General features: G+C 38.9%; 3 protein-coding genes across 4 annotated transcripts; 1 reads left to right on the forward strand and 2 right to left on the reverse strand.

The window, feature by feature from the left end:
• Positions 1-2,319: 2,319 nt before the first annotated feature.
• Positions 2,320-10,011, forward strand: LOC107594272 (exosome complex component CSL4-like). Its single transcript, XM_016284257.1, has 8 exons — positions 2,320-2,370; positions 6,678-6,793; positions 6,926-7,000; positions 7,157-7,245; positions 7,409-7,442; positions 7,961-8,011; positions 8,091-8,175; positions 9,237-10,011. The coding sequence occupies exons 1-8, from the start codon at positions 2,343-2,345 to the stop codon at positions 9,341-9,343; spliced, it is 585 nt and encodes a 194-aa protein (XP_016139743.1). The 5' UTR covers positions 2,320-2,342; the 3' UTR covers positions 9,344-10,011.
• A 515-nt stretch (positions 10,012-10,526) lies between these two features.
• On the reverse strand, positions 10,527-15,513 carry knop1 (lysine-rich nucleolar protein 1). Of its 2 annotated transcripts, none has more exons than XM_016284253.1 (5): positions 15,426-15,513; positions 13,886-14,893; positions 12,012-12,071; positions 11,859-11,912; positions 10,527-11,514 (listed from the first exon to the last, which is right to left on the reverse strand). In XM_016284253.1, the coding sequence occupies exons 2-5, from the start codon at positions 14,798-14,800 to the stop codon at positions 11,209-11,211; spliced, it is 1,335 nt and encodes a 444-aa protein (XP_016139739.1). In that variant the 5' UTR covers positions 14,801-14,893; positions 15,426-15,513; the 3' UTR covers positions 10,527-11,208. The 2 variants fall into 2 exon arrangements, with proteins under 2 accessions (XP_016139739.1, XP_016139737.1); XM_016284251.1 differs by having other exon boundaries at positions 13,886-14,900.
• A 188-nt stretch (positions 15,514-15,701) lies between these two features.
• Positions 15,702-18,255, reverse strand: LOC107594269 (G-protein coupled receptor family C group 5 member B). Its single transcript, XM_016284254.1, has 2 exons — positions 17,550-18,255; positions 15,702-16,914 (listed from the first exon to the last, which is right to left on the reverse strand). Exon 2 carries the CDS (start codon positions 16,910-16,912, stop codon positions 15,785-15,787), a length of 1,128 nt encoding a protein of 375 aa, XP_016139740.1. The 5' UTR covers positions 16,913-16,914; positions 17,550-18,255; the 3' UTR covers positions 15,702-15,784.
• Positions 18,256-18,633: the final 378 nt, after the last annotated feature.

Consider the following 18,633-nt stretch of genomic DNA (forward strand, 5'->3'; position numbering starts at 1 on the left):
CACACACACACACATGATGCGCAAAACTCCGCATTTGAACAGTCCATAGCAAATACTTAAACTAATAACAAAACAACAAAACAGTAGCTGATTCAGAAGCGCCAGATTGTCATAGCAAAGTCAGAATGACCTCCTCTCCTAGGTTCACGAAACGGTCGTCCATAAAATGCATTGCTGTTTTCGCCTAGAAACACACAGCGTCTCCCTGACATGCTGCTTCAACACTAACTGCGGTTACTGAAACCACGCCTTCTTTCTTTGCGTGCACATTTGGGCGCATTATGCTAATATTTCCACATAGTGAGGTAGATATGTGGGGGCGTGTTAGAACGAGCCGTTTTAGGGGGGCGTGGCAGAGTCTTAACTTTGATAAAGAATATCTCTTTGGTTTTGAGACTTTAGTCTTTGCAACTTCAGGGATCTTGTTTATCCACAATCAGCTTGTAACACTCCAAAGAGAAAAGAAAACTTAAAATATCAAATTAAAATATAATTTTTTGGGGGGGGGCAAATAAAGTGCTGCACAACAGAAGTTTACTGTCAAAATTAAAACATGCAGGAAAAATTGTGATGCTCCTTAAAAAATAAAGTATAAATAATTGTATTATTACTTTTTGAAGTACCTTCCACTGTACAATAGTAATATACAGTATGTCTGTCAGAATTTCTCTTGATTAATTTATCCAAAATTTGCCAAATTCTGTGACATTGAGTTATGCTGCAAATTCCGTTTTTATGACTGGATTCCACAATCCTGTCTTTATTTTCAACGTTACAGAAATCATAGGGTTATTCACACTGGCTCTTAATAATATCTTAGCAAATGCATAACAACACCCTGGCAACCATCCACTACGTTTAAATGAGCATCTATTTGATTGTGCGGATTATAACCTGTGTGTTTCTGCCAGGTATGTCAGAGGAGGCGATTATGGAGCTGAATCTGCCCACAGGAATTCCCATCCTTTATGAGCTGGACAAGAACCTGAAGCCTGTGAAGCCCATGCAGTTCCTGGGAGATGAAGAGACTGTCCGCAAAGCCATGGAGGCCGTCGCTGCTCAGGGCAAAGCCAAGAAGTAGATTAGTACTTCACGCAATCCTCCTCACAAATGCAGCCAGTGTTATACCGTGAGCCTAGAACCAAACCACTGACCAATCATTCATTTCCAAATGCTCTCAATCGGGACCATCCCAAAACAATTCAGATGTAACTGCTTGGGTATGTGTGTAAATGCAGTGAAACTGAGCCACGAGGAGGGATTTTAGCTTTATATAGTCTCTGCACTGAAGATCCTCAGTCGCACATTTCAAATGATGGCACATGTGTTTGTCTGTGATGGCATGGCTTTGACAACTGTTGCCAGGCAACAGCATATATTAATCACCGGGTGGGCTGCAGAAGTGGTGCGTTTCCCCGTCTATTGCGTGATTCATGCTTTGTACCGCTGCTAAATATCTCTGAACACCCACAGAAATGTTCTTGAAATATCCCACGAGATCTGCGTAACGGTTAGTTTTTAGGATTCACCTACACCTAGAGTCGAGGAGTGAGTTTGGTTGGTGATTAACAGCAGATAATATTCCCGTGAGCTTTTTGGAGATGTCATTTTCTGTTACTTTTTATGTGGTGAATGTCACTGTATGTTGAAGACGTGCTGTAATCCATGTCACGTTCAATGCATTTTGACCCAAGTCTCCTGCAAACATTGGAAATGTTGAATATTGTGCCCCAATATTCAGTAATTATATCATTTTGTCTGTTCTTTTGCATTTTGTTTGTACAGCAATTGTTACAATTATTTTGCTTGACTGAAAGATAGAGTTATATGCACACATATGTGAGTTTATGTGCAAGCCCTAATAAATGTTGGCTTACTTCAGCAGAAATAAGTTGCTTGATTCACAATATCTACATATCTAATATTCACAATAGATCATTAAAAAACATACAAATATATATTATTTTTGTCATGTATCCTAAACTTCAAACTAAGACGAAAAAATAAATTGTATGTTAAAAAATGGTTTTTAAATTTTTTCTGTAAAATATGAATCAGTGAATATTGCCTTTATGTAAGTAATGAAGTTGTAATTACTAATATAATTAATAACACAACAATAATATTTTTTCAAGTTCCCAAAAACTTTTTGCATATACTTAATAGGCAACGTCCAAACCTTCTCCATTCAACATGTAAGAAGTCTTCCCGAATTATATTTACATTTACAGCCACAACAAATATGGCGGTGTACGCGAACCGTGCGATGAAGTGACCAATCAGAGCGCGAGTTGCCCGCTGACTAACAGCCAATCAAAACGCGACTCTCGCTTCTTGAAAACATGGCGCCCACGAAGCTGTGTGTTCCAGGTGGGTTGCTGTTATTAACATGTTTTCTTCGCTTCCTTTAGGGTTTATCGACATAATCGCTGCAGGGTTTGGTTATATATTCTTTGCTTGTGCACAGACTGGTATTTTATTTAACTTTGATGTGGTTAGTAAAAAGTTCTGCGCAGTTTGATTCCTCCGGAGCGTTCACGTGCTGTAGGGCTGAATCATCTGCAGCGCTGCTATTATTATGTTGTGAACGCATAACAATGCTCGATTTCAGTCAGAAACAGCTGATGTCGATTGACTAGCTCGCTGCAGTAGCGTATATCTGATATGCTGTAAACGCCTGTAGTTCTGGAGGTGTCTGTAGGGTTTAAAGACTCGGTGTTACGAGAGTCTCGGTGTCAGTGGGCGGGGCAAACATGAATATTCATGAGTTCACACTCCTTGCATCTCAGCACGTTTAATGGGATATTTTTAAAAGGGTAAATATTTCACAGCGTTGCACAAACCTATGCCTAAACTACATTTGTTCATCATTTTGTAACAGTTCAGTTTTGTGCTGACTGAGTGATTGCAGACATTCAGCACACTTAAGCTAATTGTAACTTACTTTGATTTGAATCACTATTGAATTCATATTTTTAAAAACAAAATGCCACTGTCTCACATAATATCAAACATTCACACCAACACACATTTTACCAACATCTCATCAAAAGCTAATCAAGGCCACAATCCAATCTTTATTCCACTTTATTTTTATATTTAGAGGCCCTTTATATTTATTTATGAATGTAGTCATTTAGCAGACGCTTTACACATACATACACATAACAAAAAGAAAACAAGTAGATAGAATAGAGAAAGCTAGTGTTAGAGGCCTTTTTTAAAGAAAACAAGCAGTTGGAAAACGAATAGAGAGTGCAAGTGTTAGAGGGTCAAGTCAACAAATAGATAAAATAGAATTAGAATAGAAAGTGCTAGAGTTAGAGGGTCAAATATAGATGGAAGAGATGTGTTTTTAGCTGGTTCTTGAAGATGGCTAAGGATTCAGCTGCTCGAATTGAGTTGGGCAGGTCATTCCACCAGGAGGGAACAGTTTATGTATATATATATAAGCCTAATTAAGAGTATATATATGTTTGTGAAACTTTATGACTTAGCCTATAAATAATGTTTGATTGCATGAGTGTTTGTTGTGCATCAAAATAGCATTTGTATCAATGATCATCATTGTGTATCATCCAGGTACAGTGCAACACATGAACAAAGAACAGATGACAGAGAATAACATCAGTGTAGGTTGCAAAATGTTTATTAGGCCACTGATATGGTGGTGAATGTTATTTCATTCATTGCCAGAAGATGACAGTTTTAAAACTTAAAAGGTAACAGAAGAGCATAAAAATAAATAATTGAAATGGTAGTTGGATCTGCGCTACTATTGGAAACCTGTAGCTGTAATCATCCAGGTGTTCGGGGATTTTTGGTTTCACTGTGCAAATGGAACCATAAACCTTGTGAGAATCTTAATTGGTAAATTTACATTTGTTTGTAAGAATGTTTAACTGTTTTACATTGGAAACATGAAAAAAAGAAATTTCAGCAGCATGCTTTTGCAGCAGTGTATGATTGTATCATAGTTAACAACCAGACAGCATGGAGAATGTTGAACGGGACAGGTTGTTTTTATACAGTCTATGGTTAAGACATGGATCATCACACCAGTATACAAAAATAAATATGTCCACAGATACGTTTATATAAGTTTATTTCATTTGTTGCAGGCAGTGATGTTTTCAACAAATGATAACTAATAACAGACAAAGTTTTAAAGCATCGCAAGCTACACACGAAGAGCACAAAGAACTGAAATCAATGTATTGGCTACAACTAGCTGAAGTTGGCTGTGCTTTATCCTAACATTACACAAAGAATGCCTGCAATCATTCAGTCAGGGATGACTGCACAAACTAATAAACATTATAAACTGTTATGAAATGATAAACACATGTAGCTTGTGCAACACTGTAAATATATTTACTTAAAAAAAAAAAAAAAAAAAAAAAAAAATATATATATATATATATATACACTGTATATTCCATTAAATGTGCTGAGATACAAGGAGTGTGAACTGAAATTCTCAGTTCCACTTGGTTCCAGGCACCTGTCTGGGAAACTCGTGAATATTCATGTTTGCTCCGCCCACTGAAACCAAGAATCTCGTAACACCGGAGCGCGAGCGCTGCTGTCACGCTCACCTGTCCTCAAACTGCTGCAGAGCACTCACCTGTGTGCCTCTACACCAGCTCACGGCTGATGAGTGTCTCCAGCTGTTTCCATCACCCAGATTGCCCTGAAATGCTCATTTACATCAAGTCCCAGAAATCAGGTTTTATTTATTTATTCTTTTTTTTAGTTTTTGCATACCGCATCTGTATGCTTCTCCTCTTTCCTGTTACTTGTTTCGCTTCTGTTTCAGTTTTTATAACCGTTTCTTACTATGTGTCAGTAAGTTGTTGTTTGGCAGTGTTATTTTTTAGGATTACTGATAAACTACGGTCATTTGATTTGTATTATTTGTATTTGTTATTTATTAAAATTTTAGTTACATTATGTCTGAATTTATTATGTCTGTATAGGTCTTTTATTAAGTTTTTAGTTTTATTACATTTGAGTTATTTTAATACTTCAACAAACTAAATGGAAATGAAATAATATATATATTGAATTTATAAATGTGTATGTACATATACAGTATGTATATGTAGTTGTTTTTTTTGGTGTTTGGCTTAGTGTTATGTTAGAATCATTATTATAGTCTTATACCGTTTGTTCTTTAATATTTTGAATTGTTTTTAGCTTTAGTTTTTGTTTTTCATTTAAATGTTAAGTTTTGAAATTTTGTTGTATGCATTTGTCATTTTTATTTAATCTCTTTATTTTTAAAATGTGTATAAGTCGTAAGTTTGAGCTTTTAGTTCTGGATCTGTTTTTAGTTGTTTTAATACTGCAATTGATTGCTTCTGTTGTCCTCATTTGTAAGTCACTTTGGATAAAAGCGTCTAATAAATGACTAAATAAATCTGTGACAGAAAATAAGTTTCAGTTTAGAAAAAAAATCGCGTTTATTTACTTGCAATGGAAATAAATGTGGCACGTGTAAGGAAGGGTTTTGAAGTAGAAATGTAACGCTAACAATTTATTTGTTTTTTGAGAGAAGACCCTCTTTTTAGCGGTGGGACTACTTTTCTTAGCGGATGAACTAACTATTTTAACGACGTTATTCTGTGAGTGCAATTTTTTAAAATACATATTCAAATTGTAGGGATGCACCGATATGAAAATTTTGGCCGATACCGATAACCGATTATTCTTTATTTTTGAAAGCCGATAACCGATATGTTGGCCGATAAATCTATATCCAAATTGTTATATACTTTTTGAGAGCCTGATTACAAAAAAGGTCTCATCATTAAAAGCCACATCCCAAACACTTCAACATAAGCAGCCTAGTTTGAACGGTGTACGTTTTAAAAATATTTTTACTCTCCCATTACCAAATTTAGTCATAAAAAAGCCTTATGTCATATTATGTAATATATGAAAACTAGTGCTGTCAAATCGATTAATGGCATCCAAATACAAAAGTTTGTGTTTACATAATATATATTACATATATTTCTTAAATATATACATGTCAGTATGTGTGTATTTATAAATACATTGATTATGCACAGTACGCACATATATATGTTGCCATTAATCGATTTGACAGCACTAATAAAAACACTTTATTACAGTATGTAAACTATAAAAACAGTACCTCCACGATATAAAAAAAGACAAAAAGGTAATTGCGAGTTTGCATCGTGCAATACTAACTTTTCTTTCTCCAGCAGTTTTCAGACTTGTGCGATATAAACTCAGAATTGCGGGGGGGGAAAAAATCAGAATTGTGAGATTTAAAAGTCGTGATAAATTTTTTATTCTATGGCTTTTGGAGCGAAAACAAGAAAAAGCGAGATGTAAACTCGGATAAAAAAAGTCAAAATTGTGAGATGTAAACTCGCAAATGAGAGAGAAAAAAGTCAGAAATGTGAGGCTTTATTATATTTTTATTCCATGGCAAAAATAATTTTTCTAAACATCTTGCAGTAACAGGTGAAATATTGGAATACCTTTACTTTTGCAATGTAAAATGATTGAGTCTTGTGGTTAAAGTGTTGAGGTGCATTTTTTACGTTTATTCCTGCCCCATAGACTTCCGCTATAAGTGTTTCACTGTACATGATTTGTGTGTTTTTACAAACTTGCTTTGTCTGCTGTTGTTCGTGCAGGTGAAAGGCTCTGCAGCACGGAGGACTGTATCCCCGGCACCGGCACGTATCTGCGGCACGGCTACATCTTCGCTTCGCTCGCGGGATATGTGCTGAGAAAGAACCAGGGAGAGGAGGTCAGTTCATCATTGTCACTTTTATGGACATTTTTGTTTCAACATAGCCATTTCGTTCATTTGTAAGACTTAAACGCTCATGCATCTTGATAATCCAGTGGTGACATTTTATTCCATCCTCTTCCTTTACAGTTGCCGGTGATTTCAGTCGTTAGGGAGACAGAAACACAACTTTTGCCTGACGTCGGTGCCATCGTCACCTGTAAGGTGAGAGTCCTGTACTAAACAACACATCACTGGTGTCTAATGCTATGGTCGAATCATGCCTGAATCGTTCTGATCTCGGTTTTTTTGTCTTTCACTGTGTGATGTTATTATGTTAAATTTTTCTGTGCATTAAATGTATGATTGTTTCTTTTGCAGGTGACGAGTATCAACCCACGATTTGCTAAAGTCCACATCTTATATGTCGGTTCGACGCCACTAAAAGACAGGTTTAGAGGCACTATCAGGTATGGATGTTTTATTCATCAATCTATCCCTCATTTTTGTATCCATCATATGTATTAAATAAAGTAAGTTTCATTCAGGTTTTACAAGCAGGTCCTGTTGGGTAAATTATTATCAGTAATAGAAGTAAAATATGCTAAACTCTGTTTGGTTTGATTTCTCCAGAAGAGAAGATGTGAGAGCGACAGAGAAAGATAAGGTGAGCTCATGGGAAATTATTGTTTTTTTTATCGAATAAGCTCTTCATTTTTGTTTTGTTTTAAAAGATAATATAAAAATTGAATGTGAAAGACCCTAACAGTAATGATATAAAAAAAATAAAAAATAAATACATATACCAAAATTTGACACAATTATTGTATAATGCCTAAATATCCAGATATATATATTTTCTAAGCTTAAATTCACATATTTTGTTTTAAACTTCTAGATGTAGATTTTTACTGTAATAATGTTCCAAAAGTTTGCATATTTGCTTATACATACAAACAAACTGCACATAAATATGATCTAAATGAGATCTCAATTACCTAAAATCTCAAATAGAAGTGCATATTTTATGATTACTACTCCAGGTTCATTCGTTTTTATATAATTGAATAACATTTTTTATACTTACTGTTCCCGGGCAAAAATGTTCGCAAACATCTTATATATGGCACTTTTTCAAAAAGTGCTGGAGGGTTAAAATGTCATGTATTGAATGGCTCTTTACAGGTGGAGACGTATAAAAGCTTCAGGCCAGGCGACATTGTCCTTGCAAAAGTTGTATCCTTTATGCTAAATGAAAAGTGGTTTTCCTGTTGTCATGGATGTGTTGCGTATGACCCTTGACCTTGGCTGTCAGATCTCTTTGGGCGACGTGCAGTCGAACTACCTGCTGACCACAGCGGAGAACGAGCTGGGTGTAGTCGTGGCCCACAGCGAGGCGGGTGAGGGAACGTTCAAATAGCAGTGCACTTTAAAAAATAGTTCATCATCCAAAAATGAACGTTTGCTGAAAATGTACTCACTCTTAGGCGATCCAAGATGAGTTTGTTTCTTAATAGGAACAGATTTGGAGAAATGTAGCATTGCATCACTTGCTCACCAGTGGATCCTCTGCAGTGAATGGGTGCCGTCAGAATGAGAGTCCAAACAGCTGATAAAAACATCACAATGCACACCGCTCCACTCCATCAGTTTAATGCAGGGGTGTCCAAACTTGGTCCTGGAGGGCCGGTGTCCTGAAGAGTTTAGCTCCAACCCCAATTAAACACACCTGAAGCAGCTAATCAAGCTCTTACTAGGCATACTAGAACCTTAAAGGCAGGTGTGTTGAGGCAAGTTGGAGCTAAACTCTGCAGGACACCGGCCCTCAAGGACCGAGTTTGGGCACCCTTGGTTTAATGTCTTGTGAAGCGAAAAGCTGCATGTTTGTAAGAAACAAATTCATTATTAAGACTTTTCAACTTTAAACTGTCACTTCTGGCCAAAATACGAGTCCATAATAACTCTTCCTCCAGTGAAAAAGTCCATCCCCTGTTGTCCTCTCACATCAAAATCCACCCATTTATTTGTTCAGAGCTGTTTTGGCTTGTAAACGGTGCTTGATCTGTGCAGATTTCTCTCCTGATTCAGCCGAAACGGCTTTTTCACTGGAGAAACCAATATTATAGATAAAGGACTTCATTTTAGCTGGAAGCAACAGTTTGAAGTTAAAAAACATCTTAATGATTACAAACTCAGATTTTTTTGCTTCACTAGACATTAATTGATGGCCTGGATTACTTGTGGATTATTGTGATGTTTTTATCAGCTGTTTGGACTCTCATTCTGACGGCACCCATTCACTGCAGAGGATCCATTGGTGTGCAAGTGATGCAATGCTACATTTCTCCAAATCTGTTGTGATGAAGACACAAGCTCATCTACATCTTGGAAGGCCTGAGAGTGAGAAGAGTTCACCCAAAAATGTTCATTGTTCCTCACAGTCTGAAATCTCTTCCCGCAGGGGCTCAGATGGTGCCCATCAGCTGGTGTGAGATGCAGTGTCCATGCACACACGCCAAAGAGTTTCGCAAGGTCGCGCGGGTACAGCCGGAGTACCTGCAGGCCTGAGCCACGCCCTTAGACCACACCCACTGGAACACACAGCTTCAAAGACACGCCCCCTCATGCGGAACTCTCAGCCCAATAGCATTCTGTTTGGAATTCTGTGTGAATCGGGATCGTCTCATTCCACCCTGCCTGTGAATGCACACTACCAAGTGAATACTGCACGAGTATCACATTACCATAATCTGAATCAGAGAGTTGGAACAAATTTATGGGTGAATCTCTGTAAACTTTGCTACTTGGTCACATTTCATCACAAAATCAAAAGGAAAGAAAATAAGAAATTACATTTTGTGTAAAGCAACAAAAGCCTGTTTTTAGGACCATTGATATTTTTTGTGTAGTATAAATGGAGCTTTAAAACCAATGGCTCTTTTCCAAAGTGGAAAACTGTAATTGTACTATTATTACAGTTACATTCACTGTCACAACGGGATTTGAAGTTTCTAGAGCAATAACATAAGGCGGCACTGTTTTCTAACTCCTCAAAACACATGAACCACAAAAAGAGTCACCCAGAGATGAATTGACTTTTATCTTGCTGCTTCTATTCAGAACTTCTTGAAATGTCTTATTTGATACCTTTTCCTTATTCTGTCCTTCTGTCTGGAACTGTTTTGAATGGTCATGTGTTTACAAGAGAGAAAGAAATAAAGTGTTTAACATCACAAGTTCAGCACCGTTTGTCCTGAATGTTTCATCGTAGTTTGATATAAAGCTGGAGCATTTTAACACAAGATTTACTTCGAGACAAATGACGTTCCTGTAGTTCAAACAGTAAAGCTTGGTGTCAGTGATGCCAACATAATGGGTTTGACTCCCAGAAATGCAAAAACTGATGCTCTACCGTTCAAATGTTTGGGGTCACTAAGATTAATATTTTCATTCATCAAGGATGCATAAAATTGATCAAAAGTGACAGTAAAGACTTTTATAATGTTCCAAAATATTTCTATTTCAAATAAATGCTGTTCTTTTGAACATCTAATCATCAAAGAATCCTGAATTTTTTTTTTGACAAAAATATGAAGCAGCACAGCTGTTTAACATTGATAATCAGAAATGTTTCATGAGCAGCAAATCAGCATATTAGAGTGATTTTGACACTGAAGACTGACTGACAATTTAGATTTGATCACAGGAATAAATTACATTTTACAATATATTCACATAGAAACCAGTTATTTTAAATTGTAATATTTCACAATATTACCGTTTTTACTGTAGTTTTGATCAAACAAATACAGCCTTGGTCACCATACAATTGTACCGACTCCATGCTTTTGAACGCTTGTGAATATACCTTGAATGCAAAGGCACTAGATAAGTGTTTGCCAAATGCATAAATGTAAATGACTAAAAAAAATAACTCTCAATAATGCAATGACAACCATGATTACCCAAAGACAGCTCTAATCCAGTGTCTTTATTCAACCTTTTCGGTTGTTTAACCTTTTCTTTTAGTATCATTTTCTTTAGCAAATCTAATGATAAATTCAAATACATCTCGTGATATTTCACCCGAGTACATCTCTCAGGACCAAAAAAAAAATTTCAACGGAAACTTGTCAAATTTTTTTTTTTGGGGGTCGGTGATTCAGCGCTCCTCGGATTCCAAAAATACATTTCATAAACCCATTTTGATTCATCCATTAAAGGAACAGTTCACCTAGAAATGAACATTTTGTCATCATTCACTCACCTTTGAGTCGTTCCATACATATTTAGTATGGGCTATTTTTCTGTATTTTTTTTTCCTTTTTGGAGCTTGACTGATGTGATTCTTTAAAATAAAGAACAGCACGGTGATTTGTAAACATTGTGAGGGTGAGTAAATGATGACAAAGCGTTCACTTTTGGTTGAACTCTCAGTCATCCAGCCACACTGAGTTCCGAGCATTAGCATCGATCGCAAACGTCTTATTGGACGGCGCTGCAAACCCCAATCCGGCTCCTTTATTCCTGAAGTCCATATGACGGCTCTGTGCACGCTCAAACTCTCCCAGAAGGCCTTGCTGCAAAGTCTGTTGGCCTTCTGTCCCCAGCACCATGTTGGCCCGGCCGGAGGATCCTGTGACTGGTTGGCTGCTCTTTTTAAAGCCGCCCATCAAGCGCAGAAACTTGGCTTGTCTGTCAGAGCTGTCGAACTGTGCCGTGCCCCACTGCCCGAGATTCTAAAACGGATCAACACAATTCAGATTAAAATCCATTCCCATTACCGATTACACTATCCATGCAGGACACACACTCAAAAATAAAGCACCTTTACTGGCACTGATGCTTCCGTGAAGAACCTTCAATATCCACGGAATCTTTCCATTGCTCAAAAAGTTCTTTATAACAGAAAAAGGTTTTTAAAAAATGTTTACACTAAGAAAAAAATGGTTCTTTTAAGAACTGAAAGGTTCTTTAGGGAAGCAAAAATGGTTCTCTTGCATCACTGCAAAGCCCTCTATTTTGAAACCTTTATTTCAAAAGGTGTAAGACTCAATACAAGTGTTTTAATTGTGAAACTGACTGGCTTCGGCTGTGATTCCTTGTCAATGTCCCTCTGTAGGCGGAGACGGCGGGCCTGTGGAAGAAAAGTGTCTCAACATGACATATATATATATATATGTATGTGTGTGTGTGTGTGTGTGTGTAAAACATCAGTGATCAGCAGGTGTTGTACCTGATCTATAGAAACTTTGTCCTGATTTCCAGGCTTTTCCGACAGGAACACAACATCAGACTGAGCGCACAGAGAGGGAGAACGCAATGAGATACAGCGAATTAAGTTTTAATGTCAAATAAAACTACTAGCAAGTCAGATGACCACTTTCCTAATCAGGCATGAGGTGCAACATACATGGCCGGACGAATCTAACAAAACCTCTGAAGACAATATCCAGACCATATGCCACGAAGCAAGATATTACAAATGATATTTTGCATAAATAAAATTATGCTTATTTATAGGACAATAAGGTTTTTCGTGAATGTGAATTTCCATTACTGTAATATGCAAGAAAGAAAAAAATATATATTTAACATGGTAGTAAAAAAAACACACTGCATTAATTTATGTAAATGCAAAATTTTACTTACAGTATTACAGTAATGAGAATCATATTTTAAAACAACAGAAATTATACACAAAATATATACCATTTTAAATTATACATAAAATAATTGTATTAATTGTCAAAAAAAATAATGTTATAATGTAAATAAATACTAAGTGTCATAAACGGCTTTTAAAATATTTTTAAACAAAAATCATTTCTAATTTTATTTTATTATTTTGATTTTGGATGAATCATGACCTGCACACATTCTTGACAGTTTTTGTGATACTGACCCTGTTATGAAGCAGCAGTGTTGTTACTGTTAACTAAAACTATTTTCAAAAATCATGTTAGTTACGTGAAATAAAGCTAAAATAAAACAAAATATACACATTACTCACGAAAAACCTGAAACCTAAAAAAAAAAAATTCGATTTAGAAAATATTCGAAAAGTTGCCTTGGCAACCAACTTAAAATGTACTAAAACTAAAATAAACTGAAGATAAACTAATATTAAATAAATAAAATAGAAAAAAGAACAACCAAATTCCGAAATATTTAAAGGGGTCATATGATGCTATTTTAATTGTTCCTTTCTCTTTGGAGTGTTACAAGCTCTTGGTGCATAAAGAAGATCTGTAAAGTTGCAAAGACTAAAGTCTCAAATCCAAAGAGATATTCTTTATAAAAGTTAAGAGTCAGCCACGCCCCCCTAAAACGGCTCGTTCTAACACGCCCCAACATGTCTACATCACTATGTGGGAAGATTTGCATAACGCCGCCCAAATGTTCACGCAAAGAAAGAAGGTGTAACTTTAATTCTCGCTGTAGTATTGTTGCTGCCGACATTTTGTGAATGCGCTGTGCGTTTTGTTGTGAAAGCGAAACTACTTTGTTTGGTCTTCCAAAAGAGGATGATATCCGCTTCGTCATGCCTAGAGCTGATCCGTTCTGGTCGCTGAGGAAATACATCAACTTCGCGCTGTGGATCGCCGGATCGGCTTTCACCGTGGACGAAGCGGAGTCCAGCCCGGGGTCGTCACATGTGGTTGCCGCAGGCATCACAGTATGGTGAGGGACGTAACATTTCCATTACACGCTTGAGGTATTCGGCCAATCACAGCACAACTCACTTTTTCAGACCGATGAGCTTTGTAAAAATCGACGCGTTTCAGAAAGGCGGGGCATAGAGGAGAAACAATAATGTACAGTATGTGGAAAATAATGTGTTTTTTGAACCTTAAACCGCATAAACAAATTTCATTACACCAAATACACAAAATACTGTTCTTTTTAGCAACATCATATGACCCCTTTAACTAAAATATGAAAATAAAAGCTCATTAAAAATTTATAAATACTATATAAGTATATAAATAATACTAAAATAACAGTGCATGATGTTAAGAAAAATATATTACATAATTAAATATCCATGCTTAATTATCATCACATTGTAAACAGTCAAACATGAGCCTCAGTTGAGGATAAACTCACCGCTTTACTTGCTCTCTCCACGACTGCCTCAAGATGCTCTTCTTTAGGCTTTTTCTTTCTAACCTTTTCTGGGGTTTTCTTTCTGCCCTTCTTTCCCACCGCTTCCTCCTCAGTCTCAGTCTTAGCTTTGACTTTCTTTCTCATCTTCTTGTCCGCTGAGCTCACCTGTCCTCCGTTGGCGCAAGGATGACTCTCACCTTCATCCACACCTTTCAGTTTCTTCTTTAGCTTCTTGCTCTTCTTCTCCAGCTTTTCACTGGAGCTAATGTCATCAGGCTCTTCAACTGCTGAAGATTTCTTCCTCTTCTTCTTCTTCACCGCTTCCTGTTTACAATCTTTCTGCTTTTTTCTTTTCTTCTTTACCTCTCCCCCCTCAAATTCTTTGTTTTGTTCTTCTTCGGCCACATCTTCATCAATTTTTCTCTTCTTTTTCTTTTTTACTATCTCTACACTGTGTCCTAAATCGGCCTCTTCTTTTTTCATCTCTACTTGCTTTTTCTTCTTTTTCTTCTTTATAGCTTCCACCTCTTCTTCACGTCCTTGTTTCTTGGACACTAAATGATCTCCACTGGCGATCTCTTCTGCTTCCTGCTCTATCTTCTTCTTCGTCTTCTTAGGAGCAGCACTGATGTTTATATCGGAGCGCTCTGTTTTGACGGAAGTCTGGACGGACGCATCGTAACACACGGGACTGTTTGCTTCCACGTCCTCCTTCACTTTCTTTTTCTTCTTCCTCTTCTTCTCAGCCCCATTGCTCTCCCGTTTCTCTCCATCTCTGATGTTTACATCCAAAGTTTCGTTTTTAACATCAGTCTGGACGGACACGTCACGCCACACCATCACACGTGTGTCTCCTGCATCCTGAACTTTCTTCTTCTTCTTCTTCTTCTCTTTAGTTGCCCCGTCAACTGCCATGCCAACTTTTAGTCAACCAACTTCTCAAAAACCTCAACTTCTTCCTGCTTTTTGCATCCTAGAGGTTATTTTCATTGGGTTTTCCTTCACCATCTGCAAACTCAGAAAACACATTATGTCAGACAGAGGAATGACATTCATATACAGGTGCGTCTCAAATTATAATGTTGTGGAAAAGTTCATTTATTTCAGTAATTCAACTCAAATTGTGAAACTCGTGTATTAAATAAATTCAATGCACACAGACTGAAGTAGTTTAAGTCTTTGGTTCTATTAATTGTGATGATTTTGGCTCACATTTAACAAAAACCCACCAATTCACTATCTCAACAAATTAGAATACTTCGGATTTTGTTTGACAATCCTCATGAGGCTGCGGTTCTCTCTGATGGTTGTGCATCTTTTTCTTCCACACTTTTTCCTTCCACTCAACTTTCTGTTAACATGCTTGGATACAGCACTCTGTGAACAGCCAGCATCTTTGGCAATGAATGTAAAGCGACTTGTATTGTTAAACACACTTATATGCCGGTAAAGTGCAACAACATGAGCATCGAGCGGTTAATATTCCGACTCGCTTCAAAGCGCTGTATTATTCGAGTTAGATGTTTATTTTACTACTTACTCATTTGCCACACGCGGGAAAGCTTTCCTTTCGACCCGGAAGAAGCGCTCGTCACTTCCTTGGTAACGCCTCTACGCGTCCGCCACTACGCGCAAAAGATCAAATCAAATAAAAACAATTTCACCACTGCAAGCACAGAACATTTTCCTAACGCTCCCAAATGCACGCTCTCTAATGCAGTGGTTTTCAAACTTCTCTTCACATTTTGCATGCCTCCCTAATTTACACAGCTGATTCAGATCATTAGGAAAGAGCTCCATGAACTCAAATGAGTGTGTCAGATGAGGGACACATGCAAAATGCGCAGAGCAGTGGGTCCCGAGGAACAGGATTGAAAACCACTGCTCTAATGGTTATTTTTAGAACCATAAACTACCCTTCCCAGAATGTTGCTCATGCTTTTTGTGTGACAACCTACCTGCACTGTGCTCCTCTACAGTGTACGCCTGACTCTCTGTGAACGGAGCTCTGGGATTGGTTGGCCGCTCGTCGTCATGGTAACTTTGTGCAGTTGGCGGCTGAGGGGTGTCATAGTAGTTCTGCCCGGTGTCTGCGTTCCTCTGACTGGACGGACGCAAGCACAGGTGCATTTCTGGGACAGCGTGAAATAACAGCAGCACCCAACCCTCGGTCACCAAGGCAACTGCTAATGCCGGCTCGTCCCAATCCTTTGCTACGGTCGTGATGGTGGCATCGCTGTAGAGATAGAGACCGAGCCAGGCGACCCAGAGGAGAAGCGAGGACAGACATGAGAGGAAAAGCCAGACAGCGTTGCACCTCCACTTCATCGTCTTCCTGCTCGACTCCTCTCTGTTGCTTCCTCCGCACAACACCACAGCCAACGACAACATGCTGGCCGCTAGCAACAACGCTAGAGCATAGCTACACACTAACACAAAGTCTAGAGGCAGGTAATCGCAGGCTGCATGTCCCTCGCGGACCACCGTAAGCAGCAGCCACTCTCCAGCAATGATGCCTTGAACCATAGTGAGTGTAAACGCCAATCCGGCGAGAGAGCTGCCTGCTGGGCTCCGCCTCCCTCCGGCCAGCTTCTTCAGTCGCACTCCCTGCACCAGCAGACAGGAGAAACACATCGCAAACAGCACCCCCCACAGCCCGCGGCGCACAATGCAGAGCACCTCGCCACGCCCCACCAAGAACACCAGCGATAGGCTGAAGAGACCCATGGTTCCGGCCAATAGGAGGAGGAGGGGACCGACGCCACATCGCTTCTCCGGTTCCGTTACCGTTTTCAGCTTGGCTAAAAGAATCACGGCTAGAATCAAAGCAGATATGGTACCGCCGCAGGCTATGGCCTCCAGCACCACGCCCCACACGGACTCCAGATCGCACAAAACTCTGTAGGGCGGGTCCACTGTAGCGCCACATCCATGAGGAGGGGGCGGGGCTGTAACCTTGGGCGGGTCCTCAAGAGCGCAGCAGCCAATCAGTAAGAGAATGAAGATGAGGGTGGGCCTTAGAGCCATGGCTGTAAGGGAAAGAATACAACACAATTTATTTTTTGCGGAAAGCCCAAAGTATGCTTAATTTTTTACACGTATGCGAGCAGTACAGTGTGATACAAATTTCTTTACCAGAGCAGTATGCGAGTACAATACATGCACCACCAGAATAGTATGCTCATACTTTGTATGTGCAGGTCGCACATGTGCATTGAACTTGTTTTGCACTAATCAGTTGTTCCAGAAGGTGGCAACACTGGAACTTAATTTTTATTATATAATAATAGTTGGGCTCTAATTTTTCAGATGCATTTGCTCATCCGCTGCTGCTGAGCTGTAAAAGCCAAGAGGAGTCTGTCTCGCATCCTCTACCCCTTATAAACTCCCGACAGTTGCTATGGCAACCAGAGGCGCGCGTGGGCTGGCCTAGATGGAGCTGAGCGCAATTTATATAAAGAAGCCAGAAACGCACGCGCGCACACACACACACACACACAGTGTGTTCAAGCATACACAACTTTAGGATCGAATTTATAAGTTATATCGAGTTATTTAAAGACAGCAAGATCACAATGAACTAAAAAGGGTTAAAGAATAGATATGCAGGCAAAACAGTTATATAAACCACATCAAACCGCTGACAGCAATAGGTGTTACTCACCTTATGACTTCAGACTGTATTTTAGATAAAGCCTTGAACGCACTAGTCGATACGCATTTATTAGTGCAGGAGAGTTTCTGCACACATTCCAGATCTCTTCTTATGGTGTGGGAATTATCCTGAAAAATACACACTCCTGCACTGACATTGCAACAGAACACCGGTGCTCAATAGTTGAAAACCAGTGACAGAAACCCAGCTGATGTGCGACAGACAGCTTCACACCCACAAACTGCATCTGTAAGAGAGCATCCTTATTTCTCGATTCCGCTGCTTCTTTCTTTCCTTCAGCCTGTTTTTGGTCGTGTTAAATCTGTAGAGCTGTTGCTGGTTTCCTCCGCGGATCCGCGTGCAGAAGAGGGTAAAACTCACGTCTGATTCAACATAGACCTCAGTGGACCGCTGTTGTCACATGCATCTCTCTCTCTCTCTCTCTCTCTCTCTGAAGGGCTTCATTTGCAGCACTGTGACTGCTGCTGATGCAGAGCCTATAAATAAACCACAGCGAACTCTTCAGCAATCATGCTTCTCACACTCTCGTGATGCTCCAAACGGTCACACTTCTGGCCTAAAGATCTCCAGTTAGACCTCTCGCTGTCATAGACAACTGACAGGCCATACACACACTCACAGCCAGGTGTGTGTCCACGTGCAATGACTTGAGGGAGTCTTATGTAATAAAGATCCCAGCGCTGTAGGCCATACGTGTCCATTAATGTGTGTGTGTGTGTGTGTGTGTGAGTGTCTCTTTAAGTAGCCTTCAGATAATCCTGTCCAGTGGTGCAGTGAGCCATCAGAGTATTAGAAAGAGTCTCCTCACCTCTCCTTTCATTATTTGTACATGATAGTTTAGCTTGAGTATTTAGCCAGTAACCAGTGAATAATTAGGATCTGAAAGGTAAAATTTGATCATAGATGCACATTCCTTATGCCTACAAAACCTACTGAGGCCTTACACACACACACATGTTGGGTTTCCATGTTTATGGGGACTCTCCATAGGCGTAATGTTTTTTCTACTGTACAAACTGTATTTTCTATCCCCTTACCCTAAACCTACTCCTCACAGAAAACTTTCTACAAT

The sequence above is a fragment of the Sinocyclocheilus grahami genome, unplaced genomic scaffold (assembly GCF_001515645.1).
Source record: "Sinocyclocheilus grahami isolate Dianchi unplaced genomic scaffold, SAMN03320097.WGS_v1.1 scaffold181.1, whole genome shotgun sequence".
In the NCBI taxonomy this organism is placed as follows: Eukaryota; Metazoa; Chordata; class Actinopteri; order Cypriniformes; family Cyprinidae; genus Sinocyclocheilus; species Sinocyclocheilus grahami.

Excerpts from the sequence above, each read along its gene's own strand:
- LOC107594272 (XM_016284257.1), top strand. The coding sequence starts at position 2,343 with ATGGCGCCCACGAAGCTGTGTGTTCCAG. Across the intron at positions 7,246-7,408 it reads AGGTTTAGAGGCACTATCAG|AAGAGAAGATGTGAGAGCGA; the intron begins GTATGGATGTTT and ends TGATTTCTCCAG. Across the intron at positions 8,012-8,090 it reads ACATTGTCCTTGCAAAAGTT|ATCTCTTTGGGCGACGTGCA; the intron begins GTATCCTTTATG and ends CTTGGCTGTCAG.
- knop1 (XM_016284253.1), bottom strand. The coding sequence starts at position 14,800 with ATGGCAGTTGACGGGGCAACTAAAGAGAAGAAGAAGAAGAAGAAGAAA. Across the intron at positions 12,072-13,885 it reads TGGAGAGAGCAAGTAAAGCG|TCTGATGTTGTGTTCCTGTC; the intron begins GTGAGTTTATCC and ends CTGTGCGCTCAG. Across the intron at positions 11,515-11,858 it reads AGGAATCACAGCCGAAGCCA|AATCTCGGGCAGTGGGGCAC; the intron begins GTCAGTTTCACA and ends GATCCGTTTTAG.
- LOC107594269 (XM_016284254.1), bottom strand. The coding sequence starts at position 16,912 with ATGGCTCTAAGGCCCACCCTCATCTTCATTCTCTTACTGATTGGCTGC.